Source organism: Euprymna scolopes, chromosome 26 (assembly GCF_053919585.1).
Source record: "Euprymna scolopes isolate OS-2025 chromosome 26, ASM5391958v1, whole genome shotgun sequence".
Taxonomy (NCBI): domain Eukaryota; kingdom Metazoa; phylum Mollusca; class Cephalopoda; order Sepiida; family Sepiolidae; genus Euprymna; species Euprymna scolopes.
Genome location: NC_136507.1, coordinates 30786817 through 30810192, shown reverse-complemented (window position 1 = coordinate 30810192; position 23376 = coordinate 30786817). Strand labels below are relative to the sequence as shown.

At 32.7% G+C, this 23376-nt stretch overlaps 1 protein-coding gene and 1 long non-coding RNA gene across 5 annotated transcripts in view; both read left to right on the top strand.

Moving 5' to 3' along the window:
- The window catches only part of LOC145247962 (multivesicular body subunit 12B-like), a 169945-nt gene extending 160151 nt beyond the window's left edge, over nucleotides 1-9794 (top strand). For 2 of the 4 annotated variants that reach the window (XM_080109610.1, XM_080109612.1), the window contains 3 exons: nucleotides 597-658; nucleotides 3883-3933; nucleotides 9607-9794. In XM_080109610.1, the coding sequence (XP_079965736.1) occupies nucleotides 597-658; nucleotides 3883-3933; nucleotides 9607-9681 (188 nt within the window). In that variant the 3' untranslated portion in view covers nucleotides 9682-9794. Of the gene's footprint in view, nucleotides 1-596; nucleotides 659-3882; nucleotides 3934-4811; nucleotides 5353-9606 lie in introns of those variants that run through there. The other 2 variants (XM_080109611.1, XM_080109613.1) reach the window with 1 other exon arrangement.
- Nucleotides 9795-11653: 1859 nt separating this feature from the next.
- Nucleotides 11654-12283, top strand: LOC145247964 (uncharacterized). Its single transcript, XR_013863310.1, has 2 exons — nucleotides 11654-11856; nucleotides 11975-12283. It is a non-coding gene; the product is annotated as an uncharacterized LOC145247964 (long non-coding RNA).
- The last annotated feature ends 11093 nt before the right edge of the window (nucleotides 12284-23376 follow it).

Here is a 23376-nt window from a genome sequence, read left to right as displayed (position 1 = left end):
CATGCCTGACAAATGTTGAAGGCCATATCGAATGAAATATTTGCACAAATAACACTCAAGATGAGAACAATAGTCTGATCAATACAAGTAATAAAAACATTCAGCCCTCATCTAAAAAATTTCGGAACTGTCATAAATTGTTTAAGTAGTTTTATTTCATAAAAAATTTTATAACTAAACGATGATTAACCATCTCAACATCATCTTAAAAGCAATCTGGAAGATAACTCTAAATAATTCAAACTTTTGCAAGATTTTAGAAAGCCATTCTAAACCTAAAGAAGTGGGCGGCGCCTACTAGAAAAACCTCGAATAGGCTTAGAAATGATTCTTTTTATAAAAAAACGAAAGAATTTTATCAATTTGTGATTTTTAATCCCATCAGGTGTATAGAAATCATACAGATTGTGTTGATTTTTTTTTTTCATGAGTGGAGGTCTGGGCAAGCATCAAAGATTTTAGTAGACTAATTTTAACTACTGTGTAATTTGTGTACGTTTGACTAGTATTAAATAACTCATAAATTACTGAAACTATTCTCATTTATGAATTACTTCTATTATTTTTTTTTTCTTTTTTTTCCCCCCCATTTTCAGCTTTGACGGGTGTTCCATGGCAATTGAATGGTCAACTGAAAGAAGCGACGCGCTTGCAAAATGTGAGTCACTTTTGAATTTTGTATTAAATTTTGAACATTACTTCAACAAAATTAGTTTTAGAATAATTTGAATTCTTTGTGGAGTATATAATGGAATTTCAAATAAATGAAGTTTAAGTAAAAAACACATGTACTTACTTGTCATGTCGAAATTAGTAAAAATTCCAAAAAAATGATGAGAAATGGAGGAGGAAAATAAGTTTTTTCCTCATTATTTTAATGAAAATTGAAGTATGGAATTTCAAGTAAAACTAATGGTCTCTACTGAATTCGCATACCAAAAATTATGAAAAACGATCAAGTAGAGAGTTATTAATGAAAGTAGTTTTCAGAGGCAATTAGTGAAAATAAGAAACCACAGAGTTCGAATTGTAACAAAAAGGAGGTAAATATTTTCTGAAAATTTGGTCAATTTAGCAAAAGCCAATATAGTAAAAGTTTGTCTTCAAAGACTGTTTTCATTGTAATTTAATGTTCTTTTAATAATTTTTGGATATTTTAATTACTGCGACATAATCCACCAACATTTAAAATTCAATATTTCAATTTTCGAATTTCGTTACAATAACAAAGAACAAAAAAAAATTTCAAGTGGAAAATAAAATTTATGGAATTATTTTATCCTATTTGTGTTATGTCAAGATCAAAGGGAGGTAATTGCCATCTAGGATTTTGACTAGATAATTGGACTGTTAATGTTTTTCTTTAAAAAAGAAAAAATAGTTCTAGTAGATCTATTTAATCAGTTTTTGTAATTTGACATGTATTTTGTTATTTTTGGAATTTTTTCTACTAATTTTGACATATCACATAAGTATGTAATCATGTTTTTATCTAAAATGCATTTATTTGAAATCTCATTATATTGCGCAAGCATCCAATTTAATTCAATAATAATTAAACTTAACTTTCAAAATCTAATATATAAACGGCTATATGTCTGTCGGTCTTTCTGTCTCCATATTTTCAAACTTCATCTCTTCCGAAACTAAAAGTATCAGAGCAGCGATGGAGCCTCAAATGATTGGATTTTTTACATGCTGTTCTTTTATGGGTCTTTAGCCAGTTAAAATAGTTTATAAGGGGTCAAAAATTGGTCACAATTGAAAAAATCGTTAAACATTTTGTACATTCATCTTAGTTTATTTCAAATTTTTAATCGGATTATATGCGTGTCACATTGGTACAGTGGAAACGTCACCAACTTTGAATGTTAAAGTTTCGGTTTCGATTCTAACTGATGGCACCTAAATACTTTTTTTTTTTTTTTTTTTTTTTTTTTTTCACTTACTTGTGCCAGGCTTTTCCAGGATTGACCATGGAGAAGTTGAAAGCTGGAATCTTTGATGGTCCTCAGATCTGGCAGCTTATTAGAGTTCCAGAGTTTAAAAACTCAATGAACAAAGTGGAACTGTAAGTGTGGAATGTATTCGTTCTGGTTGTGAAGGACTTTGTTGGCAACAATAAGGTCAATAACATGATGACTGCTTTCAGCAACCTGAGCTGAAGATGTACCATCTATTTTCACATATCGACCGGTTTTCTGAAAACTTGGGTTTAATGAGTGATGAGCAGAGGAAGAGATTCCATTAAAACCTGAAAGAGATGAAGATTAGGTATGAGAGTCGCTGGGATGCAGTCATGATGGCTGAATACTGTTGGAATGGAAGTTCAAGCCCTGAAGTTTAACACATGGTTTAACATTTATCGATGCCCACCATTCAGTTGACATGCAATTTACGTGTACTTACATTTATCGATGCCCATCATTCAGTTTACATGCAATTTACGTGTACTTACATTTATCGATGACCATCATTCAGTTTACATGCAATTTACGTGTACTTACATTTATCGATGCCCATCATTCAGTTTACATGCAATTTACGTGTACTTACATTTATCGATGCCCATCATTCAGTTTACATGCAATTTACGTGTACTTACATTTATCGATGCCCATCATTCAGTTTACATGCAATTTACGTGTACTTACATTTATCGATGCCCATCATTCAGTTTACATGCAATTTACGTGTACTTACATTTATCAATGCCCATCATTCAGTTGACATGCAACATGCAATTTACGTGTACTTACATTTATCGATGCCCATCATTCAGTTTACATGCAATTTACGTGTACTTACATTTATCGATGCCCACCATTCAGTTTACAGTAATCAATGTTTTTATCAGGTAATCAATATATGTTGTTGGTTAAACATTTTTTCTATTAAAAACATTTAGATGATATGTAAAAATCAAATCAGCTGATAATTGCACAAAAATGTAATCAATTTTGTCAGAAGATCTGATGTTTTTCAAATCAACTTAGCACAAATACCTGACCTGATGGAGAGAAACGAATGCCATTTCCTGATTCAGTAGTGCAAAAATACTAAAAATTAGTTTTTAGAAATCTAGACGACATTCAGAAAGTAGAAAATTGTTGTCTGTTGAATGAATAGCATTGCAAATGGCTGAAAAACCGACCTCCCCTGATGAAATCTAGCCCAATTGACTCCCCAAAGAATTAATATTTAAAAATTTTTAGATAATGTTAGATCACCCAGCGTTGCCCGGTCGTAGGAGTTGCTTTAGTATGATATTTGATTCATGCAGATTACATATTTATTATTATAGAGACACTGCTCTATCGATTATTATATTGAACTTAATATATGGTAGTGAGATCAAAACTAAAAATATGTATATATATATATATGACTCGGGTGCCATTAGTTAGAATTGAAAACAAAACATACAACTCTCCACTCTCATTCCTTAGCCTCTGAGCCACACACACACATAATTCATTCACCTGTCATCCTTTTTTAAAAGATGGAATCACCCAATTGTCAAAAACAAGATACAAGTAATCAATCAGGTGCATATATATATATATATATATATATATATATATATAGTTCACCTGTCACCCCATTTTTAAAAATGTAATCACCAGATTGTCGAAGACTAAGATGTAAGCAAGCAAAGTTCACAAAGTTTTATAATTATATAGATTCATCCAGGGCAATGCTGATAAAAAATATCAACTTTTTGGGTGTTTGTTTTGTAGTTTTCAACTTTTAGCTGGACATACAAGCATCCATACATACAGACAACTGCCTCTCATATAATAGATTGATATATATATATATATATAATTTTTAAATAATTTTATGTATGTAAATAATTTAAAATTTTTTTTTCTTTTTCAGATTACAATTCCAAAAATAATTTGCAAAACTATGTACGACCTTGACCAGCAGGTGAGTAAATAATACTAAAATTCTTTGAAATAAACCATTAGTTGAGGGAGGGGGGTTAGGGTTAGGGTTAGGGGTAGAGGTGGTACAAATTTCAAGTTGGTTGCGTTAAACGTTGGGAAAAATTTTTTTTACAAAAACTGATTTTTTTAATTCTATTACACACATACAATCTAAACTCTCCAATGAATTAAAATTAAGAAAAAGGAAACTTTTGTCTTTTCATTTTATTTATTTTAAAACTGACATTTATTGATTACTAGCAAGCTGTCCGGTGCTGCCCGGTTGTAGCATACGCTTAAATATGATATTTTAATTTATGCAGGCTTCATATTTATTTGTATAGAGCCAATTCTCTATTGATTATTATATTGTACCCAATATATAGTAGTACTCCCCCCCTTGGCATTGTCAGATCATAAAATATGCTTAAGTATATTTTAATTCATGCAGATTTCATGCTTATTATATTGTACCGAATATATAGTAGTGATTTCAAGTTAAAAAAAATAACTTTGTTGCCATCAGCTAGAATTGAAACTAAAACCTTCAGTACTCCAGCCATAGTTGTTATCATTTGAACTAATGTCAAATGGATAAGAAAACATAAAATTAACCGATTTTAATGTATAAATGTATATTTGTGCATACATACATTGTGTTTTACATTGAATGGTGATAAAACAAAGTTTGTTGGATGTTCCTGACAGAAATTTGGTGGGCAAGTCAGTTATAGACTAAAGGTTATTTAGAACAAATCTGATTGGATTGCAAATAGGACCATAAAATTTTTTATTTATTTTTTTTTTGTGTTGGGATGAGGTAACCTGTACTGTGATTTATTGACTAATATTGATTTTTTTTTTTCTTTTTCCTTGCAGTATGAATATTCTTTTAGACTGGAGAATTCCGCAATAAACTGTCTTCCTATGGACAACAGTTAACAGTGTTCTTGAGCAACAACAGACCCCCCTCCCTTCCTTTCACCTTTACCTGCAATCCCTCCTTTCCTGCCGTCTCTTTCCTCCTCCTTCTCCTCTTCTTCTGTTCTTTGTATTCTTGTCAGTCCATTTGATTCTCCCTTCAACCTACCCCTCTCTTCACATCCTCCTTCTCCAGAATAACATTTTTTTTTAAACTTACCAAAACCTTCTCCATCCAACTTTAACATCCCACAATCCCTATTATACAGTTTGTACAATGGAAGAAGAAAAAAAAACAAAAACAAATACATTTTTTTTCTGTTTGTTTGACTGGAACTTATGTACAAGAAATGCTGTTTCACTGAAAGACGAATTAAAAAGACAAAATGTCTGCTGCTGTAGCCACTTGGTAGAAAGAGTCCAACAAAATAACCAGTGATGGACTTGATGATAATAACTATAATAATAATTAAAAAAAAAAAAAAATTAAAAAAAAAAAGCCTTGCTATTTAAAAATTCAGTACAAGTGCACTTTAATTCACTAGAAGTATTTTTTGTTTTTTGAGTTGATTTTTGGAAGAGTTATACTAACGAAAAAGGAAGACAATCCAAATTGTAATGAGTTTTTTTTTTTCTAACCAAATTTTTCTGATAATAAAAAAAATGGTTGGTAAATAACAACGTAACATAACAAAATTACAAAACCGAAATATTCATTTCAATTTAAAAAAACAAAACAAAAAAAAACAAACAAAACAATATAATGTAAAAAGCAAATAGGAATATTTTTATTGCCTTTTATTTTTCTTAAATTTCTTTAATAAGTTCAAGTAGTTTTCCTAAAGCATTGTTTAATGTGTATATAAGAAATTTAAGAAAATTAACACTAAATATTATAAAAAAAAAAACCTGCAAATAACATCAAGTAGCCACACACGTCTGATATTAATAAATTATTCATCTGAAACAGATAAATTAATTTCTAATTTCTGCAACCTGCTCCATCTACAATAAAACCGGCCATGCATGTTTTGAAAGTCGAGCATATGCCTGATGAAGGGAAGACATCCCAAAATATAGCATCACGGACACACCACCTGCGTGCCTGGTGTAAGAAAGAACATCATAATCATACATGTAAAATATTGTAGAAAAGACTGTGCATATACATATGTATGGTTATACATAACCACATGAATTAGATCAATAAAAGTGAAACTGCATTGCTGGTTCCATCATTATATATTAAGTTGCTTCAGTTTGAGTCTATCCATTACACCTTGTTCTGCCTTCTATAAATTTTAATTTCTTAAAGAAGTCTTGAGAATTGTAGCAATCATTTCAGAATATCTTGATATGTGACTTGTTTTTTTTTTTTAAGTTGAGTCTAGTGTTTAAAATGTAGAAATAAAATAGAATATTCACCTGTAACATAACAAAAAAAAAAAAACAATCAATTTTTCTTTGGTCCATAGCATAATCATGTTGACACACCGGTTCCTGTTAGATCGTCGAAGTTGAACAACTTTGAGCCTGGTCAGTACTAAAATAGGTGACCAATGGGGAAGTACAGGTGTTGTATGTGCTCTCTGCTTATCTTGGCATTGTTTCCAGTCGTGCTGGACTTCTCCTTACAATTGATTTAAACAGTACCGATTCAGGAGAGGTGTGGTTGGAGATTGAGCAATCTTTGCATCACAATTACACACGCAGCTAACCTTACAGAGGGTATCCATTGTCTCTTGAGGCATAGATAGAAAAAAAAGCTCTTCTAAATCGAGCGTGTTAGCATTTATTTTTAGAGATTTTATTTAATATAAAAAAATATAAAAAACTAAATAAAACATTAAATATCAAAACATTTATTAAATTAATTTTTTTTTTAATTGACTATTTTAGCAACAATATTTTACAATAATTTTTTTTTTTTTTGTTTATTAAATTTACAAATAAAATGTAACCTTCTATATTTCAAAATAATTAATTTTAAAATGAATATTCTTTTTGGTACTTATGCACTTATGTTACCATGCTGAAAAATAACGTTATTTAGGAATCCATTTTTAACATAGGGAGGGGAAGGTGTTTTGTAACTATTCTGTACTTTCACCTAATAATTTAATAAAAAGATATCGTGAAACTTGAAAATATTATTTTTAAAAATAGCATGGTAGCTTAAGTGCATAAACACCTTTTCTTTTTCTTTTTTTCTTTTTTTAAATGAACAAATAAAACAATCAGTTAAGAATATTATGGAACTAGCATGATCCGTGGAAATTTCACAAAATGAGAAATATATTTAATTAACAAATGTTTTGATAAAACCGATGTATAATTGACTGTATTTCAAAATATTTTTTTTTTAGTTTATATATAAAATGTAGCATTGTATGTTTCAAAATAATTGATTTTAAAACAAATAATTTCTCTTTTCGCTAGTACATCTCTTCCAAAAATGGAAAAAACAAAAATACTCCTGGTTAGTTAAAATGCACAAGTGCAAAAAAGTGTTATTAAAACTGAATAATGATCAGAACACAAAAGTTAGAAAAGAGATTAAAAAAAGAACAAAAAAAAAAGGAGGGCAAAAAAAACCCCGCCCATTACAATCCTTTTTAATGTATAATTTTTTCACTATTAAACGAACCTTTGCATCGTTCTCATTCAGAATAGTATCCTCACGATTCCTCTTTGTGTTTCGACTACATTTCCAGCCTTCTACAGATTTATTGTTTACAAGTAGTCACCACCAGAAATGAATAAGTATCCCCGATACTCCTGTTCCGGGCACTGTTTTCTGCACATTCTCTTTCAGTGCTGCAAACAATACTAAAAGTCCAACTTATAAATAAATATCATGGTTATAATTTTTTTTAGAGTTTACAAGTGATACCCGTCTACTTAGTTGAATCACAAACTTGCAACATCAGATCCTTGCCTGAATCCTTATCCTTAAGTGGCCTTTGGACCTAGATAAGTGATGACTCCCTTGTAATATAAAAAAAAAATAAAAATAAAAAAAAATTAACATTGTCCTTAATTAGAACCGCTGAGGAGTCTAACCGGGCCGGAGATGCACACTCGCCTAAACAGTCTGATTGCTCTCCCAAAAATCAACTCCCCACTTTAAACATTCAGTTCCCACTCTCTATCCCTCCTCCTCCTCCTCCTCCAGGGTGCTCAGTTCTGCCTCTCACTCTTCTCATTACCTTTGATTAGTTCTGGCCTTTTCTTAGTGGTCATTGTTCAGAAATTGGCCGATCCATACATCTATTGAAGATATCATTAACCCCTGGAAGACCGCAGACCTTGTTTCTCTCACAAAGCTGATTCCAGCAAAACTCTTCCCACTCAATGAGGGTCATATTTTCTTCAAACAAAGAGAATATATCTTGGGTGGTCTAACTCTGGCTAGAAATAATTTTAGTCCTCTGTGCTCCCTTCTTCCATTGGTCCAGCATCCAACAACTGCATGTCTGCCATTTACTTTGTGCCAGATAAAACATGTTATGTATCACGCGTTTACATCTGTTACTTAGTTATCTGCAATTGTGGCAATCGCATTAATTTCTAGCAGATAAGCTTGAGAGCCGAGGTTCACTTCAGTTGTGAAGCTTATCTGTTAGAAATTTGATTTGAATTTGTGTAAATATCTTATTAGCTATAATGTTTTTATAAAGTTACGTTTTTTTTTGTTTTTTTTTTTGTAAAAATGTAACCAAATACTTGACCATACTCAATTCTGACAAAAGTTGATGTGATAATTCAAATTGGTTCCTAGGTTGCTAGAATGAAGTCTATGTGAACCACTGCTAGTATGACAATTGCCAATATTCGATTATCCTATGGATCTGGACTTTACGGCTACACTGTATAGTATTTGCTCTTTATGAATGTCCGGCGTGAACGCAGTGACCATGATATTTAAATACTTGAACATTTTGAGTTGTGTCCATACCATGGTTTGCAATCCTCAAGGTGTTCATCTCACCATCTTCTGTCCTCGAGAGGCCTTTTAGCTTTAGTAAGCTGTGACTCATTAGTAAAAAAAAAAAAAAAAAAAGAAAGAAAAAAAGCACTACAAAGATACATATCCACTTTATTGTCGTATTTCCTTTGGTCAAAGATCTGATGTTTCATGGCATCTTGTAATTCTAATTACAGGATGCCATGAAACATTGGATCTCCCAGCTTGACGGTTTTGAAGATTGATTCTATTCTAATCCCATTGCCAAAGATCCATATTGATGGTCTGTATCCAAGTTTTCTTGAATCGTCCAACTATCCTCTAGCTTTCCACCTCAAGATCTCTGCACTTTTTATCCAAGAATTGCTCCTCTCGATGTAATCAAACTGACATAGCTGATTGACCATCAAGAGTTCATAAATTTTTGACATATTCAGTCTCCAGCATAGATAATGTTCCGTGCTTGATCTAGCCCGAAATGCGTTTGAAAAATAAATAGCATCAGTGAGGACTATGGTAGAAATATTAACGTGATACGATTGATGAGGAGAATAGTCTAAACATAAAACAAGATGCAAATAATAAATTCTCATCCCAAAAATTGCAATCAAATTTACCCTATAGCATAAAACAAATATTTTACGTGTCAGACTTTTTTTTTTTTTTTTTGAGATGAAGATTGTTAATGTGGATTATTTGGACTACTATTCTCATCTTATTTTCACGTTTCGGCTGATATAACCTTCTCGTTTTTTTTTTGTTTTTTTTTTGTTTTTTTTTTTTCAGGTGAAACTATATGGAATTTCAAACCAAACCGGTTATTTAATCTATGACTGTTTATTCTTGTCTCATCAACCATGATTGGGTAAATGCGTTAATTATTGTTTGTAACTTTTCATTTTTAACGGAAATAGCTCCAGACACGACATGAAACCACCTAATGTAAGGAGGTAAAAATATATTCAAATACTTAACCCATACATATACTTGATAATTTAAATGATTGTTAATCATTTATCATTATTTTACTCTTACCTATAGATTCGATGCTGAATCTTATTTCCCTCAATACTACATATTGTTATTTTGGTATCGCACCCACCAATGTGCTAATCAGGAGATTATCTCTAAATAAACACAATATTGTCTCTGAAATGATCGTACAATATCCTTGGTTGTTTTTTGTCGATTTCTAGGAACATATAAAATGAACTTATACAAATTCAATAAATTTATTTACATCACATTTAGAATATATATATATGTGTGTGTGTGTGTGTGTGTGTATGTTTATATATATATGTTTGTTTTAAAGGTTAAAAAAAACTTCCAAGACTAATGTCAAAAACTAGCCAAAGATAAGCATTATATGGGTAGGTTCTGATCCAGAAACCTTGTTCATGAGGTTTAAAGAACAAAATAAGAGAAACAAGTTACGATACGACCAAAAATAAATCGAACGTTCACTTTCTACTTTTAAGTATGGATTGTAGTAAGGATTGAACCTGCGATTTTCAAAAGAATATCACTTGACACTGATCTTGAATCCATGCCATGGGTCCAAGTTCGTCATGAAAAGAAATGCCTGCAAGTTGGAAGTTATATCAGTTGAAACGTTGTGAAAAATAACAACCAAGATAAGGATACTAGTTCAATTAAAACTAAACATTTTAATATTTAATTTAATCCAAAAAAACATTTAAACTAAAATGGTTCTTAAGTTTCTTTCCAGAAATTAAGAATTTTAATTTTTTATTTTAAAAGTTGGAAATTCCATTTTTTTTTTTTTTTTATGTTAATAAAAATGTATTTCTTGATTCAAAGTGATTGTTTTTTTTTTTTGTTTTTTTTTTTAACTTGCAAAGCATGCTCTAATGATGAGACTTGAGTCATTCTGGGTTATGAAAAAATAAAGGATAGAAGATTGAAACATTTAAACGTTTTTGTTTTTGGTGCCCCGACAAAGGAGGTATTGGACCTAGTGCTCATCTGAGCTCCAATCTCTCGTCCCCCCTCGCCAATATTTCACGAGAAACACCCGTCTGGCTGAAACTACTGTCAATAATTTTCCCCACTTTTTATCTGTGCCTAAATCCATGAGCAGAGCTTCTTTCTCAGAAGTGCACGACTATGGAACTCTCTTCCGTTTGCCTGTTTCCCACTTGACTACAACTTGGATGTCTTCAAGTCCAACATAAACAAATTCCTGACAAACCGCCCCTTTAAGTAAGACACTCTATCAAATCTCCAATACTAATGATTACTACAATACTATCTCATTGATTACTGTACACGCAATAACCCTTATCCCTGAGTGGCCTCTGGGCCTTGATAAGTGGTGACCATGTAAAAAAAAAAAAAAAAATTCACTCTTGTTCAATAACCATGTCTTAGGATTTTAAAAATTTTGCACAAACATTAGTCATGGTGAATGTAAATTTTTGCAGGAACAGATTTTCCAGGATAACTCTGGTTGCCTGCCTAAGGACCGTTATAGGGGGTAAAATTGCCTCAAAATCGTTCATCCATTTGTTAGTTCACATGTTTGTCAATAACCACTCCTTAAATTTTTACACAAACATTAGTCATCATATTGAAAGTAATTTTTTTTTTCACTGGGGGGGGGGGGGCTTGCATGGTCAGCTTGTTCTTTAATTTTTTCTTTAAAATAACTTCTATCGCCAATAGTATGGTTACCAATATTTCTGAGTAAGTAAGAATATATGACGTGTTTGCATGGAATTTGGAAGTAACTGTGAAATACCAAAATCTCTATAACATCTTGCTTGATGAATTTTAAATAACTGATGTTCAGTTTTGCTCTATTTTTCAGAATTTTTGAGATGAGGATTGATAGATATGTATTAGTTTGACTACTGTTTTCATCTTGGATGTTATCTGCAACGTTTCATGGTTAACATAGACTGTGTCATTAATTTCTGAGCCAATCAACCTGGGTGTGGCAAGTTTGAATTCGGTTTGTTCCACAGAAACACTATCACTTAGGATGTTGGCAACCTTCACATGGTCCCTCCTGTAAGTATCTGATGTCGTTTTACAGGGTGGAACAATAAAATTGTCGCCATAGAAAAGACATGATTCCATTTCTGTTTGATGAAAACCGGTTATCTTTTTTTGTTGTCTGTGGCAGCAGGGCTCAGCGCCGGCCTACAAGTCCAAAGAGTTCCAGGCTTGTCTTCAGAAGGAGTGATACTGAACCCGCTGGACTACTTCGTTTGGTCATACATCGAGAACATCACCAACATGACCTCCCACAACACCAAAGCCAGTCTGACAAATATTTGCTGAACTCTCGCCAGTGCTTGTGGAAAAGACATGCTCCCAGTTCCAGACCCGTATTGAAGCGGTGATTGAGGCTGAAGGCAACTACATTGAATAGATGTCAATTCTACTACATAATCAAGTTACCTGAATTGATTTTTTTTCAATAAAAGTTTTAAAATAAAGCTGTAGTGTTCTTTTGTTTAAGGCGACAAATTTTATCTTTCCACTCTGTAGAAAGAATTTTAACTAGAAAAATGAGGGGGGGGCAACAATAGAATCGTCTGATTCATACAAAATGAATGACTGGCTGACAGAAGAGCAGTCTACCTCCTTTAATTGAATGACTCGGAATTCTGTATAGATTTCCAAATTCGACAAGAATCAACTGAAAAAGGTCAGAGGTTACACCGTTTAAAACGTTGTCAAAATAACATCCAAAATAAAAATAAAAACTAATTGCAACCTTTTGGTTCAGAATTTTTGTTCCAATTCAAAGTGCCCCTTTTTAGGGAACTGTATTCTTCTCATATTAAAAACTAAGCTTATGTCTACTTGCCTCCCCACCAGGGTAGAGTTAAATAGGAACATCCAAGATGAGAACAGTCGCATGAATTATCCGAAAAAGTATTGACAGGAAAATTCTCGAGTCTGACAAGATGCATTGGCCGAAACACTTTTGTGAAAATAACACCTAAAATAAGAAAATAATTGTGGCCTTTTTGGCTCTGAAAAAAAAAAAAAACCAAACAAACAAACAAAAAGAAACTAAATATCTGGACTAAATCTATTCTGTCCTGTCATTGATAGAAATCCTTTTATACTGAGGCAATTAAATTTTTTTTTTTTTTGGGGGGGGGGGGGGTCCTTACATCAGAAACTAACCTTCTGTCTAACTCTTTCCTCATGGGGAGGTAAGTATATAGAAACATTCAAGATGATAAAAGTCCAAATAATCCCGAAAAGTATTGGTTGATAGGAAGATTCCTGAGTTTCACAAGACGAACCTGAAGAATGTCAGTCGAAACGTTGTGTGAATAATCTCCAAAATAAGAAAAATCTTCTGAAGAATATAATTAATACAGTTTGTATCTTGTTACATCTATTTCTTATTTTATTTTTCATAGCCGAAATCACATTTTTTCTTAGCTGTGGATGATGATAACTATGCACTGGCCATTTACACTATTAATACAATACCGTATTTAAACTTCCTCAAATTTATGTCCGTTTGTCCGAAAAGTGAACTCTTAGTTATCTTAGGTCCGATTTCAATTAAATTTTAAGGACCGATTAAGCTCATCATCATAAGAAGTTCTTAAATTATATTCAATCAAAATTGTTCGTTTACTTTAGTTATGGCTCTTTGGTTCCGATTTCAATTTAAACATCAGGAATCGTCTGGATCTTCATGTATATCTGTGGTTTGACTATTTTAGGTCTGGTATGAACTCAGGTTTTCAAGAAATATTCAACCCCCCCCCCCCTAAATATTTAAAACTTTTTTTTTTGGTTAAGATTAATTTATTCTCAATTCTAAAATGTACATATTTCAATCTATATATCAAGAAAAGTGAACGTGTTTGTGTACATTTCCCTACTCAAATAACTCTGTCAATTTTAAGTCTACAGACTCGAAATTTGATATACAGGGTACTGAGATTTGGGAAAATCTTGTGATTGGTTTTCGGCCAGAAATTTGGCTGTTAAGGGGTCAAAGTTCAACGATTTGATCTTTAAGAACTCTACCAAACTCCTCTGCCAATTTTGAGTCTAAACACTTGAAATTTTAAATGTAGGTTACTTGGACATGGATCTAACTTTTTAATTTGATTTGAGCCTGAAATGATGAATGTTAAGGGGTCAAAATTGAGGTCAAAGTTTAAAAATATTTAACCTTTGATGTCTCTACCAAATTACTCAACCAATTTCTGGTCTACACATTTGAAATTTTACATAAAGGGTATTCAGAGATAGGGCAAGCTTTTTAATCGGTTTGGGTCGAAAATTTGAGCTGCCAAGGGGTCAAAGTTCAAAAGATTTGACCTTTGCGATGTTTAGCAAACTTAGACAATTTTGGGTTTAAACATTTGAAATTTATACATACGGGTATTCAGACATGCGGCAAGCATTTTAATCAGTTTGGGGGCGAAAATTTGGCTGCCAAAAGGTCAAAGTTGAAGGAGTTGATCTTTACAGATTCTACCAAATTCCTTCGCCAATTTTGGGTCTAAAGACTTGAAATTTTAGATGTAGGTAACTTGGACATGGGTAAAACTTTTTATTTTGATTTGAAACCAAAATAATAAATGTTAAGAGGTCAAAGTTTAAAAAAATTGACCTCTGCTGTCGCTACGAAATTACTCGGACAATTTTTGATCTAAACATTTGAAATCTTACATAAAGTGTATTAACACATAAGGCAAGTTATGAACAGTACATAGGGCCCGAAGAAAGCCGAGCTGAACTGTTAGTCATTACTAAAACCGACATAAATTAAATGAAAAACTTTGGGAAATTAATCAAAAACTAGCAGAACCTGTAGAAATTCCACGGTAGTTGAAAGCATTGAAAGTAAATAGAATGTCCTCAATAAAATAATCAGTTTAATATTAGTTTTTTTTTGTTTTTTTTTTAATTACAAGAAATAGAACTATAGTGAGGCATCACTTTTTTTCTGGAGATTATAGTTTAATCAAAGCGATTATATATCAGTGGAGGTTGGTGGTAGTGGTGGTGGTCTGCGCACTGGCTGGCGATAACTAAGTTGTCTTAAACAATTGTTTACTGGGATTTTTAGAATATTCCATTTTCATTCTAAGGGAATGCATTATTATAACAGTTGGGACGATTTGGAATATTCCATTTCCAATGTAAGGGATGTTCAGGATGATAACGATCAAAGATAATAAGCATATTGATATATAGATTATTTTGTTTTACTCATTTTGAACCTATTTGCGTAAAAAAAAAAAAAAAAAAAAATTACTGTTTAACAATTAAAACAAGTTCAAAGCATTTATTTTACTGCCAATATGATTATTGAATTATTTTACTCACATTTACGATTTATGGCAAATAAAATTGGTTAAAAACTCTCTTTTTAAATATCTATATATTAATATTTTAATTTTTAAATATTTAAAGGGTTAAATGTGTTATCGGTTTTTCTGTTATAAAAAAAGAAAAAATTTTTTCGCCACTATCCAGAAAAATATCAGCTTTATCAAAACATATTTGTTGATTAAATATATTTCTTCATTTTGTGGAATTTCCACGGGTCCTGCTAGTTGTTATTATTAGAATACTGTTTTTTTTTTTTTGTTTGTTTTTTTTTTACAAAGATATGAAAAGAAAAATTTTTTTATCTTTACATAAAGAGGGATAAATTAAGACCTGTCCAGATAGGTTAGTTTTGAATTCAATTTCCAAAAGCTGTCCAACACATGCTAGCATGTAAGACAGACATTAAACTGAATATGGTGATGATGATGTGTTACATATTTGGGACTGTAGACCAAGAAAAACATGGGATGATGTGATAAAGCTGGATTTGAGAGAAAGAGGGATGAATAAAAACCTGGCCAGAGATAGGTTATGTTAGTTATTTTATCTAAATGCTTTTTGCTCCTGGACTGTGGCAAAAAAGGCAAACACAACAAAGGCCTACCTTTAAAATTTTATTAGATCCTTGGTTACTAAAAATAAAAAAAAGGAATGCCTGCTTTTTGCCTCTGTAAACACAACTGGTAACAATCTCGAAAGATGATAGTCTTTGTATCTTCACAGGAACTATATGTTGGTTCATCCGTCTTTGAAGATATGAGTTTGCAGCCGTTGAAGGAGTCGACCTTATGTAAAAACATTTGGTTCTCGCGCAACGAGGATAGTACAGTAGTTCTGAGAAATGTTCAGACCAAATTGGAAGTCACTAATGGACTTCAATAATAAAATGTCTCAAAGAGACGAAAGTTGGAGGCTACATTATGCCTCAAGCTTGGAGTGAGTGTCAATGTCCTTCTCATATGGGATGCTTGAACGAAACTGGAGTGGAATTCGGCTCCATCCGCACGATACGGCTGCCTGGTTGAAACTGAAAAGAAACGTCCAAATACAAAAAACCCGTGCAAGCGAAACGCTACGCAGTAAATACAATCAACCAATTTGATTGGGCCAAAACAACTACAATGGGAGACGATGTAATTGTCAAATTTCTAATAGTTAATTAGAAAGTTAATTTCTAAAAATCGTTTAATACATGCTGACATGCAAGACAGACGTTAAACTACATGATTATGAAAGAATGGATGAGAGCGTTTGGGTAAGTGGATGCAGAACAGTTGAGGTAGCAAGGCCAGTTCAGAAGGGAAGGCTAAAGAAAAACATGAGGAAGTGATAAAAATGGGCTTGAAAGAAAGAGGGACAAATAAAGACCTGGCCAGAGATAGGTTAGTTTGGAAATCAATTTCTTAAAGTCGTCCAACACATGCCAGCATGTAAGACAGACATTAAGACGAATATGCTGATGAAAGAATTGATGAGATTCAAAGAAATGGTCAGTTGGTAGAAGAGGGCCAAGAAGAAACATGAAAAGGAGTATTTGAAAGAACTAAGGATAAATAAAGAATTTCTTTTGAGGTAGATTTTCTGTTTAAATCAACGCCCGCATGTAAAACAAGTGGCTGGTTAATTTTAACGCATCCAGAACCAAGTTTTTATCTTTTCACCACAAATGCTCTGAACCCCCCCCCCCCACACACACACACACTTTACCCCAATTGATAAGAATGACCCTCATCAAACTTCTGGGTCTGACTTTTACTCCTGACTTGAAATTGAAGACTTGCATCAAATCTGTTACCAATGTCTCTGGAAAAATAGTTGCGTCATTTTAGCATTCCAGAAGGTATCTAATCCCAATGCAATCCTCTACCTGTATAAGTCAATTATGTCCTAAAATGAAGTACTCTTGCCATAGCTTGGCAGGAGTTGCTGGAAACACCCTATCCTGCCTTGACAAAGTTCAAAACCTAGTTGGTGATGCCCTTTTCTCTTCCCTGCAACCTCTTTTCCACAAAAGACACGTTGCGGGCCTGTCTCTACTTTATCGTTATTTTCATGGGAAGTGCTCTTCTGTGCTTCAATCTACGCGCCCTCCTGCAAAACTTTCATAAAACACTCATCTAACTACAACCACTATCAACAATTTCCCCTACTCACTATCTGTGTCTAAATCTAAACACAAATTCCATAAACAAAGTTTCTTTCATAGAACTGCCCACCTGTGTTTCGCTTGCCTACTTTCCAACTAACTACAACATGGTCATCTTCAAGTCCAATGTAGACAAGTTCTTGTTGAGCTGTCACTTTAAATAATCAAATTCTACCAAATTTCATACACTATACATTGTTGTCGTACTCACCAGCATACGCTCATTAATCTTTATCCTTGAGTGGCTTTCAGGTCTTGATAAGTGGGGATTCCCTTGTAAAAAAATATTGAAAACACTGCGGCAAGCGACAAGGATTAGAGCTGGCATTTATCTTTCCGCCACATTAGGAAGATGTGACACAAGGTCTGAAGGTTGGATACTAAAAGCCAGCGCCTTGGAGGAAGAGCATTCTGGCCTACAAAAAAAAAAATCTAAACACAAATTCCATGAACAAAGCTTCTTTCCTAGAACTGCCCGCCTGCGGAACTCTGTTCCGCTGGCCTGCTTTCCAGCTAACTACAATATGGTTGTCTTCATGTCTGATGTAAACAAATTCTTATTGAACTGCCCCCCCCCCCCACTAAGTAATCCATTTCTACTCCATTTCCACCATTAACTATTAATGCGCTGTTGTCTTGGTGACCACCATACAGTCATAAAGTGACGGTCCTGGATATGACCTCAAACCAGTGGTGAAGCCCCAGCTTGCGGGCTTTGGGGAGTGTGGAGCCACCCTTTAATCATCATTGCTCCCAGGTCCACTCTGACCCGGAGTGGTAGTACCTGTTAGGGTCCCAACTATGGGTTAAATAGAAACTGACTTGAAAACAACAAATATATTCTATTAAAAAATTTTTCTTCAAAATCTTTGGATTCAGCATTAAATAACCCGAAAAGGGTTGATATGCCGTAAAACAAAAACAACCAACAAACCAACCTAGAGTGACCTTCACGCCTTAATAAGTGGTGATTCCCATGTTAAAAAAAAAACAAAAAAAAAAAAAAAACAATAATGATTAGGTCAAGATTTATTGATTCTCAATCCCAAAATATACTTATTTCTCATACCAATAAGAATATATTAAGGGCAGGTGATACACCTTTTAGCTTTGGTAGGTAATCACAAGGGCTATGACAACAGCATATTCTTTTCATTGTTTTGACTCTTGAATGTGTATCCGTTTATATCTTATATGCTTTTATATAGAGTGATGTGGTTCTCGGTTGATTAACTGTGTCGGATATACACTCGAGAGTTAAAACAATGAAAAGAATATGCTGTTGTCATAGCCCTAGTAATCACCTAGAAATGGTTTCTCGATATAAGCATTGGTCTCCATTACCTAACTGGTTTGGTGTCATTCAGCTTCTAAAAATCTTGCCTAAATGACTTCCAAAGAAAATTTGTTTCATTCCAGGTTGTGCAGTTTAAATAAAGACCTGGTCAGAGATAGATTAGTTGATAAGTCAGTTTCTAAAAGCTGTCCTACACATGCCAGAATGTGAAATGGACATTAAAATCAATATTATAATGATGATGATGATGATGATGTTTACAAGGGAGGTAATTGTGTCATGGCAAAATAATTTAATTTTTATGATTTTCTTTAAAGATTTAATAAAAAAATATATTTATTCATTTATCTAAAATATAAAACTAGTGTCGACTGTCAGTTAAAAATTACAAGAAAAAAATTATGCTTCATCAGTGTTCGCACTTTATATTTATCAAAATATATTACTAAAATATTCATATAAAAATCAGTGATTTCACGGCTTAATCACATTGAGACACCAGTTCTTGTTAGATCACTGAAGTTAAGCAACGTTGAGCCTAGTTTGTACCAGATGGGTGACTACTTGGGAATACCAGGTACTTGATATTCCCATGAAACTTCCTTCTTAGGAGGAATCCTATTCAACCTGTCAAGGGTAAGTGATGCTTAGGTATGTTATAGTTATCTCACTAATTTAATTTTTCGTATATAGATCAGCAGCAGCAGCAACAACATCCATGTTATCATCTTACTTTGTTCTGGAGTCAAACATTTTCTGGCAAAAAAGAAAAACACATTTAAACATTCCGATATAAATAGGTATTAAATATCCTGTTATGATATTCAAAATGGACGATACAATTTTTTTCAGACGTATTTTGTATATGCTAAAAGTTAGAGTGAGCCAGCCTGATGTGAATGGCAGACTACGTAGCAATAAAAGTTAATAAAAATAAATGCAATAACATATTTCAAAGTAGAATTTGAAAAAAAAGAAAGATAAGTGATGACTCCCTTTAAAAAAAAAAACAAGGGAGTTACCACTTATCAAGATTAAGTGGTGACTCCCTTTTTTTTTCTTTAAAAAAAAATAAATAAATAAAAGACTGCCCAGGTAAAGAACATTTCAATGTAAAATTAAAAAAAAAAAAAAAAAAAAAAAAAAAGAAGTAAATGATCTTAAATTTGTTTCAGTGATTTGTCACAATTTCTTCTCTTTTTTACAGTTTATGCGAAGGCATAAAACGTGAGTGGCAAAGATGCATACGTCTGCTTTCAGCTGTTGAAGACCACATCCACTCACTCTGTGCAAAAAAATTAAAAATAAAGAAAAATGTCTGACACGACTGACATTAGTTCAGAACCAGAGTCCAGATATCTCTTTTTGCACAAATTTTTGTATTAAGATATGAAACAAAGACTCTACTCTATAAATTAATTCAATATATTGCAAAGAAGAAAGTAAAATTCTGACATGAGTGACGTCACTCATTCAGAGCTAGCCATTGGATATCTTTTTGCGCATATCTTTGGATTTTAAGATATTAAACAAGGGGTCTATGTTGCGAGTTGCATTTCAGTGAAAAGAGAAAAGGAACTGGAACGAAGATTTGAAGGAGGACACGAACACGTGTGTGACGGGTTTTAAGAGAAGTATATTTTTTTAGGACAGAAAGAGGAAGCGGGGAGTGAAAAAAGGGATTATGGGATTACAACGTAAAGGGAGGTAATCATAAAAAGGTCTATGGTAAGAGTTATCGTACTTACTTTCAACACTCTACTCTAGAAATTAATTTAATATGTTAGGCTTTATCTTGACACAAAAGAAATATACAGAAAGTCAAAAGGACAAGCGAGAAGTTGAATGGCTCACATAAAATTTGAAAGAAAGAAATTTCCAAGAACTTAAATGTATAGAAATGAGACAAATTTAATGAGATGAAATTGTTTATATTATTAGCATGTAATGAAAGACATCACACAAAAAGGAAAAACAAAACCTTTTTATTTAATTATATTCACCGTTTGGTGTAGGTGTAAGAAAGATGGACTGTCCAAGTGAAGAAATATGAAAAAAAGTTCTTTGAGTTTCAGAAAGTCTATCAACATTTATCTTCAGTTGAAGATAGTCGATGTTTGTGCCTCCATTGAACAGGGGTAGGAGAGAGAGGACGTTATTTCTGGTTGCTTTCAGAGTTCTCTCTGCTGACCAATTATGCTTTTCAAAGGGATTGAAGTAGTTCTTCAAGAGACAGATGGAATTTTTGTGCTCTGCAATCTGATTGGTCCATGTGTGGCCAAGTCTCTTGCAAGAGAAAATAAGACTTTATGGTATTTGTGCATCTATGTTGCCGTGCTGAAATAATAATATTATTTAGAAACCTAATCTTAACATGGGGAGGGTGTCTTGTAACTGTTCTATACTTTCACCTAACAATTTAATAAACAAAAATATCGTAAGAAATGAAAATACTACTTGAAACTACAAGGTGCCTTCAATAGGTTTGCAAACATTTTTGTATGGGCACTTTTACTGATAGTACACACATGAAACTCCAGTCCCCTTTGAAGTAATCTCCTCCGGCTGCAATGCACTTGTTGTATCGTTCCAACAACTTCTGAAAGGACCCATGGAAGTTCTCTGTGTGAGCATATTAATGACCTTCATCACAGCCTCTTTCATCTCCTCAATTGTCTCATAACGACAGCTTCTAAGATTTTCCTTGGGCTTATGGAATAAACAAAAGTTACAGAGGGCAAGGTCTAGAAAGTGAGGAACTGTCATGATGCCCATCTTAGCCAAATAGTCTGTGACACGGATGGAGCACCCTTGGGACAAACTTTGTACAAATCTTCTGCATCTTCAGTTGCTCATGAATAATTGTGTGTACAGTTCCCACACTGACATCAAACTGTGCACTTATTGTCTCTATAGACACACAACGGTCCTTATCCATGAAATTCTTTATTTGGCCAATCAACTCTGGTGTTCTGACTTCTTTACTTTCTCCCACACAGTCTGGAAACTTATTGAAGGCATCTTGTACGATTAAAAAAAATTGCACCGATAACAAAGATGCACAAGTGCTGACATTATCTACGACTGCTGCAAACGTAAGTTTTTAAAAGTCAGTGGAAAACTCGATTGTTATTTTTGAGAACATCGTAAAATATTTGTGAATGAAACTAGAAGGAAGAGGGGAAAGAAGCTTGGGAATTTTTAATTTAATAAATTATAATTAAACAAAAGAAAAAGAAAACCTATTCAAATGTTTGCCTCAGAGCCAATTTTCTTTTCTTTTTATAAACCTGTGTTATACAATATTTGCAGCCATTAAAATATTGAGTCAAGTGAGAAGGAATATTATTCTTATTTATTTTCAAATATATTATTTACTAGCAGGAAGATCTGACGTTGCCCGGGATCGAATAAGAAACACTAGTATGCCCTTTTCACTAGGATCATAAATAGAACAGTTCCTATATTTTTCCCAATTCCGATACAATTACCGATTCTTTTCTAAATTCCTAATTCTGATACTATAATCGATTCTGATTCTTTTAAAATCTCTAAATATTTAGCTATAGAGTTGTTATTTTTAACAAAATTTTTAATTTTCGGATTACTGTAAACAAAAAAAAAAAAAAAAAAAAAAAAAAGTCATGCCTAAACCTAAATGTAGATTCCATGAAAAAAGCTTCTTTCTAAGAAACTGCACACCTATGGAACTGTCTTCCGTTTACCTGCCTTCCAGCTGATTACAATATGGTACTCTTCAAGTCCAATGTAAATAAGTTCTTGATGAGCCGTTCCCCTTAAGTAATCCAATTTACCAAATTTACACTATATTAACCCTTATCCTCGAGTGGCCTCCAGGCCTTGATGAGTGGTGACTCCTATGTAAAAAAAACAAAACAAAACAAAAAAACAAAAAACACTGTAATATTGAAAAAAAAAAAAAAAATGTAATATATACTTATTTTCTCAAACATAAAAATACACTTGTGGAGGTTTTGATCGATAGAGTTTAGTTTCAATTGTAGTTGAAAAATCAATAAATATTTATTATTTTATTATAAGCACACGAAATGGAAAATTAAGTTTAAAAAAAAAAAAAAAAAAATTAAAGAATCGTTTTATGCATCAGAAAATAGGCACAAATATTTCCGATACCAATTCTGATGCCTCAGAATGTCCTGATTTTTCTGATTACGGTTAATCGTCCCAACACTGCTTATGACACAATATTACTTTCATTTCTATTTTTAACTTGCCGAGTCGTAAATGGTGCTAAAATATATTTTAATTCATGCAAATTTTGCATTTATTACTACAGAGCCAATTCTTTATTGAATATTATATTGTACCTAATATATGGTTCTGATTTCAAAAGTAAAAAAAAAAAAAAAATGACTTGAGTGTCATCAGCTAGAATTGAAACCAAAACATTTAGCGCTCCAGCTGTGTCTCCTATCGATGTAGCTATCTACATAGATAGAATAGAAAGATTTAATATTAAACGACTCGAAGAAATGAATTGAATTTGGGCATGCGCAAAAAGAAGTGAAAATATGTTGACTAGTTGAAATAAACAGTTTACATTTCAACTTGTCAATATATGTTTGTACTCATTATTCATCCAGCCAAACAAAGATTTTACTTGTCATAAACCATCCTTGGTGTATGATTACTATTTCCTGTTAATTTCAGTGTTTATGTGGCCAGTAGTTTAAGAGTTTATCAGTTAAATATTTTCACACGTACAGATACACACACACATGTA